At 41.0% G+C, this 18,301-nt stretch overlaps 1 protein-coding gene across 1 annotated transcript in view; it reads left to right on the top strand.

Moving 5' to 3' along the window:
* LOC139913090 (putative E3 ubiquitin-protein ligase HERC1) overlaps positions 1–8,252 on the top strand; it is a 66,436-nt gene extending 58,184 nt beyond the window's left edge. Inside the window, exons 71-80 of the mRNA XM_071901031.2 lie at positions 1,580–1,749; positions 2,018–2,156; positions 2,260–2,429; positions 2,712–2,881; positions 4,804–4,969; positions 5,181–5,257; positions 5,420–5,672; positions 5,854–6,006; positions 7,156–7,461; positions 7,699–8,252. Of these exons, the coding sequence (XP_071757132.2) occupies positions 1,580–1,749; positions 2,018–2,156; positions 2,260–2,429; positions 2,712–2,881; positions 4,804–4,969; positions 5,181–5,257; positions 5,420–5,672; positions 5,854–6,006; positions 7,156–7,461; positions 7,699–7,884 (1,790 nt within the window). The 3' untranslated portion in view covers positions 7,885–8,252. The remainder of the gene's footprint in view (positions 1–1,579; positions 1,750–2,017; positions 2,157–2,259; positions 2,430–2,711; positions 2,882–4,803; positions 4,970–5,180; positions 5,258–5,419; positions 5,673–5,853; positions 6,007–7,155; positions 7,462–7,698) is intronic.
* The last annotated feature ends 10,049 nt before the right edge of the window (positions 8,253–18,301 follow it).

Here is an 18,301-nt window from a genome sequence, read left to right as displayed (position 1 = left end):
CAAGCTGAAGCAGCGGCAATTCTAGGAAGGTTTTAATGGCGGCGCCAAGGGGCAACCAAACACAAATCATGAGGGCCATAAGATATCAGCATATTGTATCACAAATAGAGACGACTGGAGCGAACAAAGCAGATTCTGACAATATATAAAAAACGAGTCATTCTGCAGATTTTTTTACATGAATCGCTTTCTTTATGTTTATAAAACAAAGTGTAACACCAAAATCCGTTCTGAAGAATTTTACTGTTACACTTGTTCAAACTGAGTGATGGCTAGTTCGCCGAGAGTTTCCTATTGATTTTGTATTATTATTAATCTCAAAGTCGCATTGATGTGCAAGGAGTAATGGCTTGTCGAACTTGGGAACGAGTATCCTATTGATTGGTGATGTCATTTAAGCCCCTCACCCTTTCCTGATGGACTCTTTTTCCGTTAATTTTTATTCAGACATAGGCCAGCAACATTAACTCACAAGCCTAACACCTGACCTAGCATTGTGGTCCAATACTTGGCGAGCAATTTACTTTACAGAACTCACTGTGCCATGGGAAGATGTGGTGGATGTGGCAGTGGAAAGGAAGAAGCTTAGATTCACAATTCAAAGATGTGTGAGATGGATTTTTATCCACATCCTTCATTACTAATGTTTGGGGATTAGTTAGGGTTGCGTGGTTCCAGATTTTGGCAGGCAATATGCAGCAGCTTCTGAAGCAGCCAAAAAAGCAGCCTCTGGCTGAAAGGAAAGGACATCAGTTGGGGTCCAAAGTGTGTAAATCTATCTATCTCAGGACTAAGACTTATATACTAGAGTTATACTATATTTCATATGAAAGTTATGGTAGTAGAAGTAGGTAGTAATACTTTTCTGAGCTCTCTGTATAATTGTATAATTAACCTTATTGTTAGCTGTTGCATTTGGTTTCTGAACTGTTGAGTGGTCCATTTTGTGGGCCGGTCAGGGTCAGGGGGGCTATGTTGAGCTGGGCAAGCTTGCCTTGCAACAGGTCTGCCATGATTGTGTTTAAGGCCTAACTGGTTTACCACAGGATCCTAGCAGAGTAGGGGTTTCTGGCACAACTCCACCTACTTCCAAGGTGCATGGAGAAGGGAAAAAGGTCTAAACCCACAGGATCCTGGCATAGTCATCGGAGGTAGTAAGGTGTTCCAGGATATAGTGCAGGCCCATATTGTGTTAGCTGGTTGGTGCAATTTCATATTTGATATGCCAGTAGAGGCATCTAAAACCACCAGTAATGGTCACATGCTCCCTGGGAATGAGCAGATCAAATGCATCCTGAATTGACACATCTGAAATAAGTATGAAAACAAAAATCCATATTGAAGATATCAGAAACTTGGCACGCACGCACACACACATTACTGCTGGCTATTGGTACATTTCATTTTGGAGATATCTATGCAAATACTCAAAAACACAGTTATGCTTAAAGGAAAGATTTAACATTTTGTTTGTTTTATTGTTGAGCATGTTGCGTATGTTGTTTTGGTACTTTGAGATAAATCCATTTCCAACTGCCTGCCTCTGCAATCGACCTGTCCCTTCTGTTCCATCCTTCAGAGCGTCTGATTGGCCTGCCAGACTCCATGCTGAAGAATAAATCCCGTCCCCAGGTGGTGCCAGCTCTGGAGGGGCTGTTCATTGAGGACATCGCTGTGGGCTGTGAACATGTCCTCGCCCTGTCCTCCACAGGAGACGTCTATGCCTGGGGCTGCAACAGTGAGGGACAGGTGACGAGCATGCTACAATACAAAATTATACAGAACACTGAGCGTAAAATGCATTTTGAGTTATTTTTTACATCTTGGGGGTATGGTTAAACTTGCACTGCTTACAGTGTGATGGTTGAAATGCTACCTAAGGAAGGTAGGGGTGCACATTTGAATGGTGCAAAATATTTATTTCTAGTTTTACTGGAAACAGATTGTTGTTTTTGACTGTTAAAAGGGAATTTAAAATAACTCCAAAGGGTGTGCTGTTACCTTGTGTGTGTCCTAGCTTGGCCAGGGCCACTCCAACCCAGTAAAGGAGGCGACATTGGTAACGGCCCTCCAGGGGAAGAACATCAGACAGATCTCTGCTGGCCGCTGCCACAGCTCAGCGTGGACCATCCCCTCGATGACGACTAAAGCCTCAGGTACACACACACACACACACACACACACACACACAAACCCTCTGCGCATTTGATCGATCGGAAAGACTGCACTTCAGAATCCATTTGTTGCCTTCTTTTCCAGGTGGCTCTGGAAATTTCCAACTAGGCCTGCCCCAGTCAGTCCCTCCCCAGTACAATACCCTAAAAGACTGCAGCCCTGATGTCCTCAACATGCGCCTCAGGGTGCTCTACCACTTCTCTGATCTCATGTACAAGTCCTGGAGACTGCTCAACCTGGACCCCAAGAATCAGGTAACCACAGCCTCATGGGATTCAGGTTTCTCCTGTTGTCTCTTTACTGTGATCCCATGTTCTCCCTTTGTCTTTCCATCCATTAACAAAGAGAGAATGACTGAAAAAATGGTTGAATATCAACTAGCAAAAATTTCTGCTCGTAAACATGTGCATGCTGCATTCTGACCTCTGATTCCTCTTCTTTCTGTCCTTGTCATCCTTTTCTTTCCCTCCCTCATTTTGTCCTCCTCTCTCTCTCTTTCATTCCCTATCCCTCCCTCCCTCCCTCCCTCCCTCCAGGTGTCCACATCACGCTATAGTTCAGGGACAACAGCCATCATCCGGGGCCATCTCAGAGGCCTTCTATCACCCAAGGTCAATACTCTGCCTCTAGTGCGCTCCATTGGCAGAACCATGACCCAGGGCAAAACCTATGGGCCACAGATCACTGTGAAGAGGATTTCCTCTAGGTAAGGATGACTGTGTCATTCAGTCAGTTGGCAGGGTCTTCATTAGTTAGCTGGAGCACAGTGGGTGGCCAAGGCGACTTGCCATATTTTTCCAACTGGCCACAGGGCTCATTGGCAGAGTGCCAGAAGGCAGAAGGGCATTTTGGTTGCATATTTTCTTTCACTCACTTTTTGAGTGTGACGATCTGTTATGTATGGTCATTCCAGTATATACCAATAATGATATATGTACTTATTATTTTAAATTACTCATTCATCTCATTTGATCAAATGATTTGTTTCTCAATATTTGACACAATTTTAATAACATATTTAAAAAAGTTAAAACTTACTCCTAATTTCCATATTCCAAGTTAATTCATTATTTGTTACTAATACCATTTCCATTTCCAAAGGTAAATTCATTATTTGTTCTAAACGGTATAGCCTAATCCTAACAATGACTATTATTGCCCCACTATCAGTAGATTAACATACTCTAAAAACAGAACAGAAACCCATTTTTAAAATCTAAATAGCTATGCAAACAAACTGATAGCTCTTAAAAGATGTTCTAATTCACAAGGAAACATCAACTCACATGGAAACATGCCAAATATAAATAAGAGTGATGCACAAATAAAAAGACTTACTTGATTTAAAGACTTACTTTTTCCAAAACGGAGAAAAGTGCATCCATTGGTAAAGTTTCATTTTTTTTATTGTGTATTTTATTTATATACTGTATATAAAATGGATTACAAAAAAAAATAATAATAATAATATAAAATTTGGAATTACGGGTGATTACGGGTTATGGGTGAATACTTGGTACTTTATGTAGATTTAAAACAACATGTTCTATGTACATATGTGTATGTTCTATGTATATGTCGTTGATTCAGTTATACCTTCTAAAATGTTGTGGCATTGGTCATTTTTTCCCTAATGCACTGAGCCAAGAACGTCAACTCACTAAATCCAAAGGCAGAGGTCTCCAACCTTTTTTTTTGCTGCGACCAGCAGCTAATAGGTTGGTCTGGCAGTTTGTCGTTCTGTCCCAAACATTTCCCCAAATTTTGTGCTTTGGATTTTCATCATCTATATCGGTTGATCCAAACTCACACTGACATGAGTGATGGCTTGTTGAAGTCGGGGGAGAGTTTCCTATTGATTGTTTATGTCATTTAAGCCCTTTCCCCTTTCCTGATTGGCCGTATTGATTCTGAAGGCACACTGAGATATGTGATGGTCTATTATCTGTTGATCCCAAAATTGCATTTACATGATCAATCACAAAGCTGCACTGAGATGTCTGATTTTCACTTTGAAAGGATGCTTTTTGTTCATTATAATTGAAGAATATTATTGTTCACCCCCTTGGGTATATCTGTTGTAATGTCATGAAGAAGACAAGTCTCAGGAGATAAAGAGACAGCATGTTTTGTAATGTTTGTCACCCATGTTTCCAATCCATTCCATAATATCTTTATTTGTAAATTTGGTTCATAAGTTTATATTGTATTAGTCATAGACTACTGTGTGTAGTAATGTCATGCATCAATTTAAAGTAATCTTTCCACTTATTTTATTGGTTATATTAAATCTTTGTTCCAGTTTATAAAAGTTTTGTCCACAAGTGCCCTCATTTCCACTGAGGAAAAAAAAATATCTAAAGAATTTTATATTGTCCCGATAGAATTAGTAATTTACAGTATCTATGTTGTTTCTGTTATCTGGCAGGTTAAGAAGGAAGTGGCTTGTAATGTAGCTCTTAAGTTGAAGATATTGAAAGTATTCTTCATTTGGATATATATTCAGAAAACAGCAGTTTTACACAAGAAAGTGGTCACTGGTTTAGTACCTATCATTATTAAAATTCTAATCTGTCTTCATCAAATCCTTGGTTGATGTCCATGTTGTTGTCCCATAAACCCATACAGGGGGCGCTCCAGCAAGCCCATCTTTGTGCAGATCGCCAAGCAGGTGGTGAGTCTGAATCCTCTAGAGCTGCGGCTGCCATCACGAGCCTGGAAGGTCAAACTTATCGGAGAGGGGGCCGACGATGCCGGAGGAGTGTTTGATGACACCATCACTGAAATGTGCCAGGTAGGATGGAAACCACAGAGAAAAGGTCTAAGAGCAATGAAGGTAGTTTACCAGTATAATGCAGTCTGGGCTTGTTCTGCTTTGCATACTGTACATCATACTGGATGGCCATGTTCAAAGATGAGTAGATGGGTTATTGGTATATTATATATTGAAAACTCCACAAAGCATATGTTTTGGTATCTTACATGGTACAATGTGTTTTAACCAGGAGTTGCAATCTGGTGTGGTGGATCTTCTCATTCATACTCCCAACAGCGTTACTGATGTGGGCAGTAACACAGACAGGTACACAGGTCACTCTGTTTAATGTTTGTTTGTTTGATTATGTAAGTCCATGTTGTCGGTCACCAACCAAATCAATGCACTTAAAGTATGACGGAATGTCTGATTTGCCAAAATAGTCTTTAGCTTTAAAATGTTTGCCGTATTGTTTGCATACCCTCCCAGGTTCCTGCTCAACCCAGCGACAGTCTCAGAGGATCACGTGGTCCAGTTCCGCTTCCTGGGCATTCTCATGGCTGTGGCCATCCGCACCAAGAAGCCGCTGGACCTACATCTGGCGCCTTGGGTGTGGAAGCAGCTTTGCTCCATCCCATTGGGAGGGCCTGACCTCGAGGAGGTAGACCTGCTCACCTACCGGTCCCTACAGGGCATCCTTCACCTGGAAAACAGCGGGATCACGGAGGACAATTTCCCTGTGGTGAGATACTGTGTGAATTGGATTATTGCAGAGTTCTTTAGTTTTGTTGTACATCTTCATACTAAGCTGAAAGGTATTTAAACTGCCTTTATCTATTTCATTCTCTGTTCCTCAACCTCTCTCTCTCCCTTTCTTTTTCTACTCTCTCCCCCTTCCACTTTCTCCATTTCTCCCTCTTAAGATGATCCCACTGGACTCGTTTGTGGCCCACAGTGCTGATGGAAAGCTGGTACCTGTGGTTCCTGGAGGTCAAAACATCTCCCTGACCTTTGCCAACCGGACTGAATACGTGGAGAGGGCTCTGGAGTACAGACTGCATGAGATGGACCCACAGGTTTAAAGGATTAACTGCTAAGGAGCATGGCATAATTGTGTGTATTTATCAGACCTGCCAACCTGTAGGCATGTTGCATAGTGTCCCATAGTGAGATATCTAACGCCTATCATCAGAGAACCGGGGTTTACTTTGTAACATAATTTTTTTTTGACTCGACATAAAAAATAAATTCAATGCAGCCAGCACAAGAGATAACTCCATTCAAATATTTGATAATATCACTAACCAGCCCAGCAAGAGCCCCCAGCCTCCCAAATTTCCTCTCTAGAACATGAACATGGTTAATCAGGCTATATCCTAACATATCTATTTTCTTCCAGATGAGTTGCCAAAGACAACTCCTGCCAGACACCTGAATAGAAATCGGTTGTTTAATTAAGCTATATATCCTTACCATCTCCTTAAAAGTATATTAGTAGACTACTTGGTTAACCTTTGTGGAAGACAGGCTGAGATGTTAGGAAACAGTGTACCTTTTTTAAAATATTTTTGGTCCAGTTGTCTGGGAAAGCACTTGATGTTGACATTTCATACAAAGAGTGAATTGTCAAAGGGCTGGTTCAGTGAATTGATAGGAAATCCATAATTAATTTAGCAGGTCTGCTATAGTTATCTTTTTCGATATAATTGTTGCTGTCGCTGACTGATTATTTACTGAATGTTTTGCACTTTGTGCACAGCAGTGGTTGATGCCTTAGGCTTATGCTGCCAATATACTCAAAAAGGTTGTCGACTGTTGGTAGGTCTGATTTATTTCACATACATTCAGTTGATTTATCATGTGATTTATTCACCTTGTCTGGGACAAGTGTGTTGCACCCACTTACACTAAACAGCAAATGTTGCACTTTATGCAAATTGGTAGATTATTCATAGATTTACAATCACATAGTATAGATATTCCAGTGAATCATAATGTTTAAGAAACATATTGCATCAGATTATTAACGATGAGAATGTAATTGATTGAAATGAAACTGATTTCAATTAACTTGAACTGATCTGAACAACAGATATGAACCCATTTAAACACCTGGTCTGCCCACCACTTTCTGTAACTGGTTGCTGCAGGGCCTCATTCCCCTTTTTGGTTCCTTTTCACTTGTCTTAAAAGTATCAATGCTAACAGTGCTGTGTTGTGTCCAGGTGGCAGCAGTCAGAGAGGGCATGTCCACCATCATCCCTGTGCCCCTTCTCTCCCTGCTGACGGCCCGGCAGCTGGAGCAGCTGGTCTGTGGCCTGCCGGAGGTTTCTGTTGAGATGCTGAGGAAGGTGGTGCGTTACCGTGACATCACTGACAGCCACCAGCTAATTGTCTGGTTGTGGCAGAGCTTGGAGGAGTTCACCAATGAGGAGCGGGTGCTTTTCCTACGTTTTGTCTCTGGCAGGTCCAGGCTGCCCTCCAACCCAGCTGATATCACACAGAAGTTCCAAATCATCAAGGTTGACAGGGTAAGGATGGAGTTTCTCATTGGTCATTGCTTACCAAATGACATAAAGAAATAAAAAAAGAAAGACTTAATTTGGGTACAATCTCCAGGAGCCAGGACAGACATTTTCTCCCTGATTAGACATTTCTAAAATTGATGTTGCATTGGGGATCATTTCAAAATTGAATGTTAAAATTTAGACAAATCAGTGTGAACAGTCAACAGTCTTTGCTTTTTTTCCCCTACTGCCACTTCCCAGCCTGTCAACGGCCTCCCTACTGCTCAGACGTGCTTCTTCCTGCTGCGCCTGCCCCCCTACACGAGCCAGGCCATCCTAGCTGAGCGTCTGCGTTACTCCATCCACAACTGTCCCTCCATCGATATGGACAACTACATGCTGTCCCACAACACCGATCCAGCAGACAGCTCCGACACCGAGTCCTGAAGCAGCCAGCCATGGTATACGGGATGATGAATGTATCTCCTTTGATGCCATGCACATTATGCACTGAACAGATTTTTATTTGCCAAACCTGTATGGTAATGTACTGTTTCTATGTTGCTTGATCAACAGATTTGTGTTACGTTTTGTTTTTCCAACTGTGAAAAGTGTTGTGCTAAATGCAGTGCTTGCTCTATAACAGAACTACAGGGATATAGAATACAATTTTTAATCATATAGGCCTATAAGCCACAATAAGCAGTTTACGTGCCTGTTTGTTTGAAAAAAATGTACTAAGTATTTAAGTTGGGAAATGATTTCTTGAGCTGTCCCAGAAAGGCAATATTATTGTAAAATAAAGCTTGTTTTAATAAGGACTTCTGTGTGGATTTTCCTCAACTGTATTTTAAATCTCTGTTTCCAAATGAGATGTTAAAATATCTTTTTATTTTGTTGAAAGAGAAATCCATGAAGACATAACTTAATTCACAAACACGGCCCACAAATTCACATTATTAAAAAGTAAATGAATGCAAAAGCTTTTCATTAGGTGTGATTTCACATGCATGGACAATTGCATGGAAGCGTTGTGTATAGAACAACTTCCCAGCAGCACCAGGTAAAATCAATTAATTTAACTGGAGGCCAATTTAAGGTAGTATTAGAGTTAAGTAATCTTTATGTTCTTGGTAAAACCATAGCTACGACTTTCTGAACTAGTTGCAGACAAGAGAGCTCCATGGTTAAGAATACAGGGAGTATACATAAAGATATAGAATATAGGAAGAATTTAACACGAGTCAAAGAGCTAAAGGCTTGAGTAATGAGCAGATAATGAAAATGTTTGGATAAATTTGGTGCAGCATTTCCATTCTGGACCAGGTTTATGATGTGCAACATATGGTCCAAACTTGCTTGAAAATTCTATTTTAAGCCATGCTGTCCCTACCACCCCATCAGCTCACCAATGCAAAAAAACTATGATTAATGACAATTTGGTTTTGATCACGGTTATAGTTCTAAACTTGCTTCTTATAATAGTTATAGTTCTAAATTTGCTGACAATGGAAAAGAGGTTGTGGCAAGCATACACAAAGAAAAAAAGACTAAGAGTCTAACAGAGACCATAAAGGCTTTTTTGCCCATCTCAGTCCCTGTTTTAGGTACAGTCAAAAGAAAAGAGTTATGGGACCTAAGACTAGGATGGAAGCTTTCCCAAAATGGCCTTATAAATGAAGGTATACCAATCACTAAGCCTTCGCATAGGCAGGGATTATTTACCAGCCTTGGTACATAATATGCAGTAGTGAGTGAGAGTTTACAGTTTTAAGTGACTTAATAAAAATGTAGTCTACAAATTGCACATCCACGTCTTTATTTTGCCCTCCACAGTAAATTTGAAACAAAATGGGCTATTAGGTTCATGGAGATGTTTGCATATTTATTCAGTTATGCTGCGTTCATGTTGGATTTATTGTTAATATGAGCCACCAATTGGGAAAACTAGCCTTAAAATGATGCCATTTCAGAGGCATTGTGGAAAGAGTATTGCAGTAGCCTCGTCATTATGCATAAAGGCTGAAATTTCATGGTTTCAGTCCCTTAGTCCTATGTTTCATTTGGATTAAAGTTGTCAGGCATATGTTCCCAGATAAGTCCACATTGTCTTTTTGTTGTAATCTTGGCTGCCTCTGAGGTTAAGGGATTTTTTACAGCAGATGATAAATACTTGGCTGTACACTGATGGGTAGCACAACAGAGGGGATGTGGCCTGCGGTGGCCTTGAACAATGCTAAACTGGTAAGCATTTTTGTACATATTTTGTCTGCACTGTGTGATCACTGACACACACCCTTTCTCATGCTTTCTCTCGCTTCTCTACTACAGGTTGGATATTTTTTTCTGGCTTGTCACTGTGGTGCGAACGTCTCTCTCTTTCTGCAGTGTTCAATGCAGGAAATATTGACAGACCAGTTGGGCTGACCAGTTGAGACCGGGCTGAAACGATGGCTCCAGCTCGCCACTGAAGGAGAACGAGGCTGTCGGGCAAAGGAGACCAATGCATTTTATTGAGGTTGCCTTGTTATTGACTTTATTCCCTAGTTATTAAGTACATCATCTGTGCATCTGTAAAGATAGATGGTGAAGATACCAGATGGTTCTGGTACCTTCATGTATGAATGATGATGGGATGTATTTGGAGCCCCTTGATTGTATATCATCAGTCTGACCTCTGAGTCTTAAATGACTTAGTGTGACTGCTAGGTTAACATTTGTATGTGGTACCTATTTGACATTGTCATCTCCAATGTTGTTGTTCTGGCTCATGCCATGCCTGACATACTGTGTTACTAAGGTAAAGTTGCCGACCTGGCAGCCAGAAGCAGGTTGATTCATCACAGTCATTCCAGGCCGGTATGTGGGCCGGAAGAAAGTACTATGTGTGGGCTAGCACTGGACCATCATCTCATTTGCTATTTGAGAAGAGGTTCTGACATCAGTGACATATCAGAAGTCGGCAGGATAATCTTATATCATGAAATGTGTGACACCCCATGTTTGCCTAATCATCTAGTGTGAGCATATCTACTGTGAAATCCTTTATGTGTGATTCAACACGCTTTCAAAATCAGGATTTTAAAAGTCTAGTGTGTCCCCAGCCTTATTCTATCCTTTTTTATGTCATAACATTTCCCCATACTAATATTGCATATTTAGCCTCCACATGAAAGGCCAATAACACTCGCACCAACTATTTCCATTATTACAAAAAGATATCTTAATCCATCTTAATTCACCTGAGTCTAATGTTGTCCTGAGTCAGCACAGCTGGTGAGTCTGTGATTTGTCTGTGCAAGTGGGAAGTACGTCTACTGTGACCTTATTACCCATCTGTTTCCCTCTGTGCAGCTTGGGCAGTAAGGCAGAATTCAACCTGGAGTCAGCAGCCTCGCAGCTGAGAGAGAGGGAGGGTTCTTCATGCGAGCCCTCGCCAGGTATATATAGCACCATTCATCTATCAACAAAATAAGTACACAAATCTAGAAAGGCCAATGCAGAAAAAAAAAAGTCAGTGTTTGTGTTTCAAATCGTTACTGTTGAATTAGAATGGCTGCATTCTACCAGTCATTTCCTTTGTGATGCAGGTGTAAGTTCAGGTGTATTATGTATGAATCTAATGCAAATGCCCGCTGCCAGCTGTTATGTAAGGAACATCTGCAATGTAAAGAACTGTAAAGGTGATGGTACATGGATTTTTTGAGCCAATGAAGATGACTAATTTGATAAATGTGGTGAGCTATGAGTGAACAATGAATGAGCTATGTGGAACAAATTTATGCTGAAAAATGATCTTAACTTAATTCTTGACAAAAGAGGCCATCTACTTAAACCGTGTATATAACATGGCCGTAAGAGGCCACAGGAAAAAAAAACAGTAAATAAAGAAAAGTTTTTCTTTCAGTTCTACAGATAGAATGTATTGTTTGCAGTGTGTCGGTGTGTGCATTTAAATAAATTACCAAAATAAGAGACAGAGTAAGATTTATTTGATGAGGTTGAAGAGGTCACAGCTTTGCCCTGAGATAATAAGGGACTTGGGCCCTGATCCACATGTAAAAGGTTGGGCAATAGACTGAGAGAAGAATGGCCCAAGCAGCTCATGACATGGCGTGTCATCTACAGATTACTGTGCCCTGTAGCTGTAGCTGTTTTGTTTATACAGTATGTGCACACACAAAAAAATATATACATAAACAATCATACTTGTACAAGCACACATGACCACACACAGAGGCATAGGTCCTCATGCATGCAAGTACACTCACAGACAGAAATGCCCAGGCTAGAGTTACACGCATGAATCATACATTGATTTTTTTTATTTGAGTTGGACCTTTTGGGCAAAAAAGGATGATATATGGAACTTGAAGGAACTATGATCCCTCTGGGTTCCTTGACCTCACTTCCACGTCTTTTGTCTACAGTAGTCAACGCAATAAAACTACAATACTAATAACACAGGATTACTAACATCAAGCATCTCTTCCGCTCATAGAACGAGAGCGGGGGGAGGGAGTACAAACAAATACGGTCACCTAAACCAACTGAACTGAATTGCAGGGGTGTACTGTAGCCTGGGTGAGGAGCTCTCATGTGAAATCTGAGGTAACTGTGGGAGACCAGTTCAAAAATAAGATTCGGATTCAATGGACAATATCATTGACACAAAGAGAAAAACTCTTCAAAACACTTAAACACTCCACACATGAAACCATAAGTCATTTCTGATACAAGCCAAGTTTATATTTTGTGAAGAGAGATGACATTTATGAAGTTGCACGACCTTTGCAAATAATACAAGATTGGAGTGGTCGATCATATACAGTTGACTTACTATGAAGCCAGCTTTGAATTTAAAGTCCAGACCATAAAGGCCTGCATTATGCGAGTATGGACCGACTTGGTGATGAGTATGTAATACTTCCTACACCCACAGGGGGGCACTCTAGTTGTTGCTGTTGGATGCGCCACTACTGTGGCACAAAGCAAGGTTAAGAGAGGAGAGCACTGAGAATAAGCAGGGATCATCAGCAGCACCACACATACACAGACACACACACACACACACACACACACACACATACACATACACAGGATCTTGCACAACTCCCCCTGCTCTTCACTGTAGAGTTGATGATGCAGATGATTGACAGCTACAGCAATCTCTGTCGCCCCTGTTTCCCCCAATCGGCTAATTTGATCTTGACAAATGAGAAATGATCACATCCATGTAGCTACCGTTGCTCCGAGCAACAAAGCCCACTAGATGTTCTTGGAAAAGTGTGTGTTGCCCATTATCTCGCTTGAGGTAACATGGAAGTAACTTTCCCCAGTGATTTAGATGAGCTGCCCCCATTGAAAGACAGCTTGAAACATCAAAACACTTCTTTGGCAAAAAGGTCTGGATAGCTTTCAAATGCAAACTCTGCGGTGATGCGTGATCAAATTATTACAATAATGCACCTCTTAAAACTTTGGTAACATTGATGCATACATCCCTTTGGATTACGAAGCTCTAGCCATACCCAAATTCAGCTGCACATAGTTTACATTAGCGATGAAATGAGTCCAAAAGCAAGAACTAATCTGTCAACACTCAAAGTAGGTCACCTAGACCAGGTTTGCCCCTTCAAACCAGGTGCAATCCAAGCAAAATTAAATCATACAAGTGCCCTTCCAGCCAATCAATAGCCATATCTCCCAGTGCATGCAACTTTCTTGTAAAAATCACAGAAAAGACGTTTTGGAAAGCCAAGAGCACAGGACTTGGACACGTGTAAGCCTGGGACTGATGGTTGGTCCATGGACCACCTGCAGGGAGTTTAACTAGATATAACATCATAACTACAGCAGCAGTCATCCTCCCTCAAGTATCATAACAATAACATAACGTAACATAACGGTGTGTTGTAGCTGCCATTCTGCATAAGTACCATAGTGGCGGTGTAGATTCAGTGAGAATGAGTATGAGTTCTATAATAGCTACACTATCAAAGTGAATCTTAAGTCTGAAACTTGCATAATTCTACTGTGTACTGTGCACGTATCACAATGTCATCAGTAGGTAACTGAACTGTTAACGACTCCATGACGTTACCACGTTGAACTGCATCTGTCTCAGTCAATTGAAAATTGTGATTAGATCAGGATTTTTGCTCAGTGTGACCTATTTCCATATAGCACAGCAATAATAGAGTCACACAGCCCCAGTTTAATAAGAAATATTAATCATACTAAATGCAAATTGAATCCACATCAAACGTGATATGCCCTATTTCTGTGTATGTTACTGTATACATAATGATGCTAAGGGATACTCTAATATCCATGATGTTTGTTCATTGCAATCTCATCATTACTGTATATTTTCTTCTTTTAAATTCTAAGCAGTGTATAACCAAACACTAAGAACCAAAGAGAAATACATTTTCTTGACCATTTGCAGAAGAAAATCTTCGGTTTCGAGAGGAATTGGAGTTTGCTTATCACATTAAACACTATAGATTAGATTTTGAATCAGTTTTTGAGAAAACCCAAAGATGTTGAGAGCCTCAAGCCCTCACTGCTTGCCTGATCTGATTGTCCTACCATGCAATTAATGTAAATTAACTAGCCTTCCTCTCTTTGAGTGTCCTGGCCTGTATGATGCATGACAGCCTCATAAAATTTTATGAAATGAGCAAAACTCTTAAATGCAGATCACGTGTTGTGGACACAAATTAGGTGCACATTATGTCCTTTCATCATGAATTGGATTATATGACAATACCACAAATTGGAAGTGCCATTTTCACCTGTTTGTCATGAAAACTAATGGTTAACTAATGGTTCAGTTTAGTCAAGCAAGACAACTTTGGTTAAGATTAGGGTTAAGGTTAGGGAACTAAACAATTTGGTTTTGGTTATGGTTAATTAAGAAAAACTTAATTAACTTAATTAAATTAACTTAACTTAAGATAAATATTAAAACTTCACTCACAGTAGAAAACGTTTTGGCATGAGTTGGGAATCGAACCGGGGTTGTTGAAGTTGGATGCAGATGCAAACACCCAACCCAACCCAACCCAACCCAACCCACCCTTACTTTCCATCCTGCTATTTCAGTGTCAAGCTACTGCCTGTTTCTCGTCGTGTCTCTTCTTCATGGTGGGAAAATTTTATTTCTTTCACTTTTCGTGCCTGCAGCACATATTTGCATTGCAGACATTGTGTTCATTTTAGTACATTTTGGGAGTCCAGGCTTGTAATGCTGACCAGCAATGTCCACGCACACACACACACACACACACACACAGACTCACACACACACACACACACACACACACGAACCAGTACGTGCAACGCCTACCTAGTGTCAGACCAAGACCTGTAAGATCTGACTAAACCTCTAAGATTACGCCAAGAATTTGCATAATGGAGACACAGGCGTTAGACAGATATATCATAGGTAGGTGTAGGACTAGGGTAATGTTTTTTCTTAAGGTGTAGTGTAGCAATTTATGTTGTGTTGCCTTATAGATTAAATGATGCCTGCGCTACACATACACCACACTACTTTATTATGCGCACGTCCATGCATTTATTAGAGGTTATCACCACTTTGATAGTTTCCTCCTTAGAAACATCTCACATCTGCGTGTTTTTATTTGCCAAAAGTCACTGAGCTTGCAAGACCCTAAGGAAATTTTCAGATTTACAGTCCTAATTTGATCACAATATTACCTAAGCAAGTGCAAACCTAATGCAGAACCATTTTGGTTTTGTTTGAGATTTTTGTTTAACTGTCAAAGTGGCACTATTGTCTAACATCTAACTTTTGAACATATGTCACGTGTAGCACAGACACCCAGGTAGGCGTTGCAGGTACTGGTTCTCTAGGCTAATGGTGAAAATCCAACTTCATATCTCAGTGCTCACATATTCAGTAAGTCAAGTTGCTCTTCTATCTCTTGTCAAGGACTAAAGCTGTGACAAGGTTATATGAGTCCATGAGGTTCTTAAAGCCTTTGCTCATTTAATTGGCCTGGGACATCAATGTGCACACATGCAGGCAGACTGATCTAAACAGAGCTAAACTGTGCTCTCAAGCAGCACCTGACAGCAACCTTTAAAGGTAAGGCAATGCCAGTGACAGCTCACATTAAGTTCCTTCCATGGCCCCTACCAGCTGTCAGACCTTTCCTGAAGCTCCTTTGGTCCCCCAATTCAAGAATCAAGAAGGATCTGAACCCTCAAGCCAAGATGAGCCAGGCCCCTGCAAACGCTTGCTAACTGAGCACTTTAGGTCCACAGAGACGGAGGACAACTCTGAAGTTATCATTACGAGGAGCTGAGCACAGCAGAATTGTGTTGATCACTGAGCTATGATGAGCTATCACTTATCAACTGTGTTGTTACCAGTGAATATAATTGCTCTTTCAATTCATTAAAAATATTGGCATCTTTTGCTTTCTTCCTCCTATTTGGAAGGTTGAATACATTTATTTGCTTGGCAATACGGTCCATTGCTATTTTGCTCAGTTACAATTATTGTAAAGTATGGTTATTTATAAATCTGTAGCTGTAGATCTTCTTTTTGGGCGAAGGGGCTTGTTTTATTCAGTGCAAAAACAAACCAAAGGAGATTATAATCTCAAGATATAATATCACTATGCATTTGTGCATTTGCACCCAATAAAAATGCTGAATGAACACAGAGATGTGCAGGTGTTCAAATGCATACAAAATACAACCAGTAGTATAAATAATTCTTAAACCTCCATCTTGCGATTTATAAAACAAAATATGAAATACATTCAAATACTCTCTTTCTCTATCTTTCTGTCTCTCTGTTGCTCTTTTGTGCTCTCTAGCAGGTACATCTAGAGAGAGATGTTGGTAAATAGATCATTCATTGCATTCTTCCATAGACAAAACACAAAAAGGAGAATTTTTTATTTTAGTTTTGGATGCATATACTATACTAGTATAAAATACAATATTTTCAGTTAAATTTCAGTAGTTTTGGAAAATACTTAAGCTTTTGTTTTTAGTTAACTAATATTCAGCTTTTATTTTTATTTTTAGTTAACTAAGCAGGTCTCTCCATCCTGAATTTTTAATTAGTCAAAGGAGGGTGTGACCTACATAGTCTCACTGGAGCACAACAGGAATGTGACTGGTCACCTGATCCCCCACCCCCAACCCCCCTTCCTGCTCCCAACTAAAATCAGAGGAGCTCAGTTAATCTAGACAGTGAATGGATGAGGGCTGCTGTGAAAACAAGGGCACTTGGGCGTGGGTCAATGGATTGCTGAGGTAACGTAGTGATGTGATGTGTGCCTGGGCTGCTGCGGGCTTGTTTGAGTATCCTGGCTGGCACCCTCGCTTCTCCTGTTACAGGACAGGACAGGCAGTGTGTGACCCATGTACCTTTGAGACACTTAAGACTCTGGTATGGTTTCAAAGAGTGACGTGATATGTACCTATACTTGCCTCCCTGCCAACTGACATTCAGGCTAAGTTTGGATGTGTGCCAGATAGAAGACAGGAAGGGGTGGAGGACATAGTGAAATGCTTTAAGTCTGATTTCAATTGTGCCAAATATGAGTTCTTGCAAGTACCAAAATCTCCAGTATTAGCCTGCACAACATTCTATGATAAGGCTTTAACATCTAGAGAAACATTTTCATTATTTTAGCAATTAACTTATTAGATCATTGCACTTGTCTCAATTGTCTATCATGGCACATGTTTCACATACTGGCTACAGGAAAACACTAAGCAGGTGCTGCTCTCATGGCAGCAGTTTTTTTTATCAACATATTCTTCAGTTGTAGCTGCCCTCGAATGGCCTGTGGAGTGATAAAATGAGGTGTGTCATGGGACTTAGGGAGGGTTTAAGTGGCACTAGGTGGGAACCTGGAAAGACTGCTCTGATTAATAATGCAGTAGCGTCTGAAGGGGCAACACAATCTCTTCAGCACCACCTGGGCCTTTCTGGTACTGGCTCAAAAGGTGACTATAAAGCACTTAAAGCACTTGTATTGGGTGCACTGGTATTGGGTATAGTTTTCCTTAAGTATATATTTACGTTTTGACTATTATATGTTTATATCCAGTTTCTAACTTCTTGTCTGGGTCAGGGTCACGCCTCTAAGTCGGTGGTGCCTGGTATATCTCCAAAGGGAGGTGCCCGGGGGCATCCTTACTAGGTGCCCGAATCACCGCAACTGGCTCCTCTCAATGTAAAGGAGCAGCAGCTTGACACCGACCTTCTCCTGGATCACTCCTCACCCTATCACGAAGAGTGAGGCCAGCCACCCTGTGGAGAAACCTCATTTTGGCCACTTGTATCCACAATCTTATTCTTTAGGTCACTACCTAGAGCTCGTGGCAATTGATGGTCAGGATGAAGATCGACCAGTAAATTAAAAGCTTTGCAGTTACAATGCCTGTCAGGCAAAGAGCAGCAGCAGAGCGACCCGGACTACATGGACCTCGGCAACGTAAACTGCGCTCTTGGAACATGGAATGCAACCTTTCTGGATGGGAGGAGCTTGAGCTGGTGCGAGAGGTTCAGAGGGACCAACAAGATGTAGTTGAGCCATCTCCATGTGCAGTGCTGGCTCTGGAACCAAACTCCTTGATAGGGGGTGGTCCCTCTTCTACTCAGGAGTCGTCCAGGGTGAGAGGCACAGTGAGTGTCTGGCTGGCTGCTGCACAGTTGGAGTTTCTCCCAGTGGATGGGAGGGTTGCCTCAATGTGAGCATATGTGCCTAACAGCAGTTTGGAGCACTCTGCGAACACCATGTTCAAACATAAGGAGGTGCATAAGTATATGTGGTGCCAGGACACTTTGGGCCAAAGGTTCAGCAGC

This window comes from Centroberyx gerrardi, chromosome 2, assembly GCF_048128805.1.
Source record: "Centroberyx gerrardi isolate f3 chromosome 2, fCenGer3.hap1.cur.20231027, whole genome shotgun sequence".
NCBI lineage: Eukaryota > Metazoa > Chordata > Actinopteri > Beryciformes > Berycidae > Centroberyx > Centroberyx gerrardi.
The sequence above is the reverse complement of the archived record's forward strand: the minus strand, read 5'-3'. Positions and strand labels throughout refer to the sequence as shown.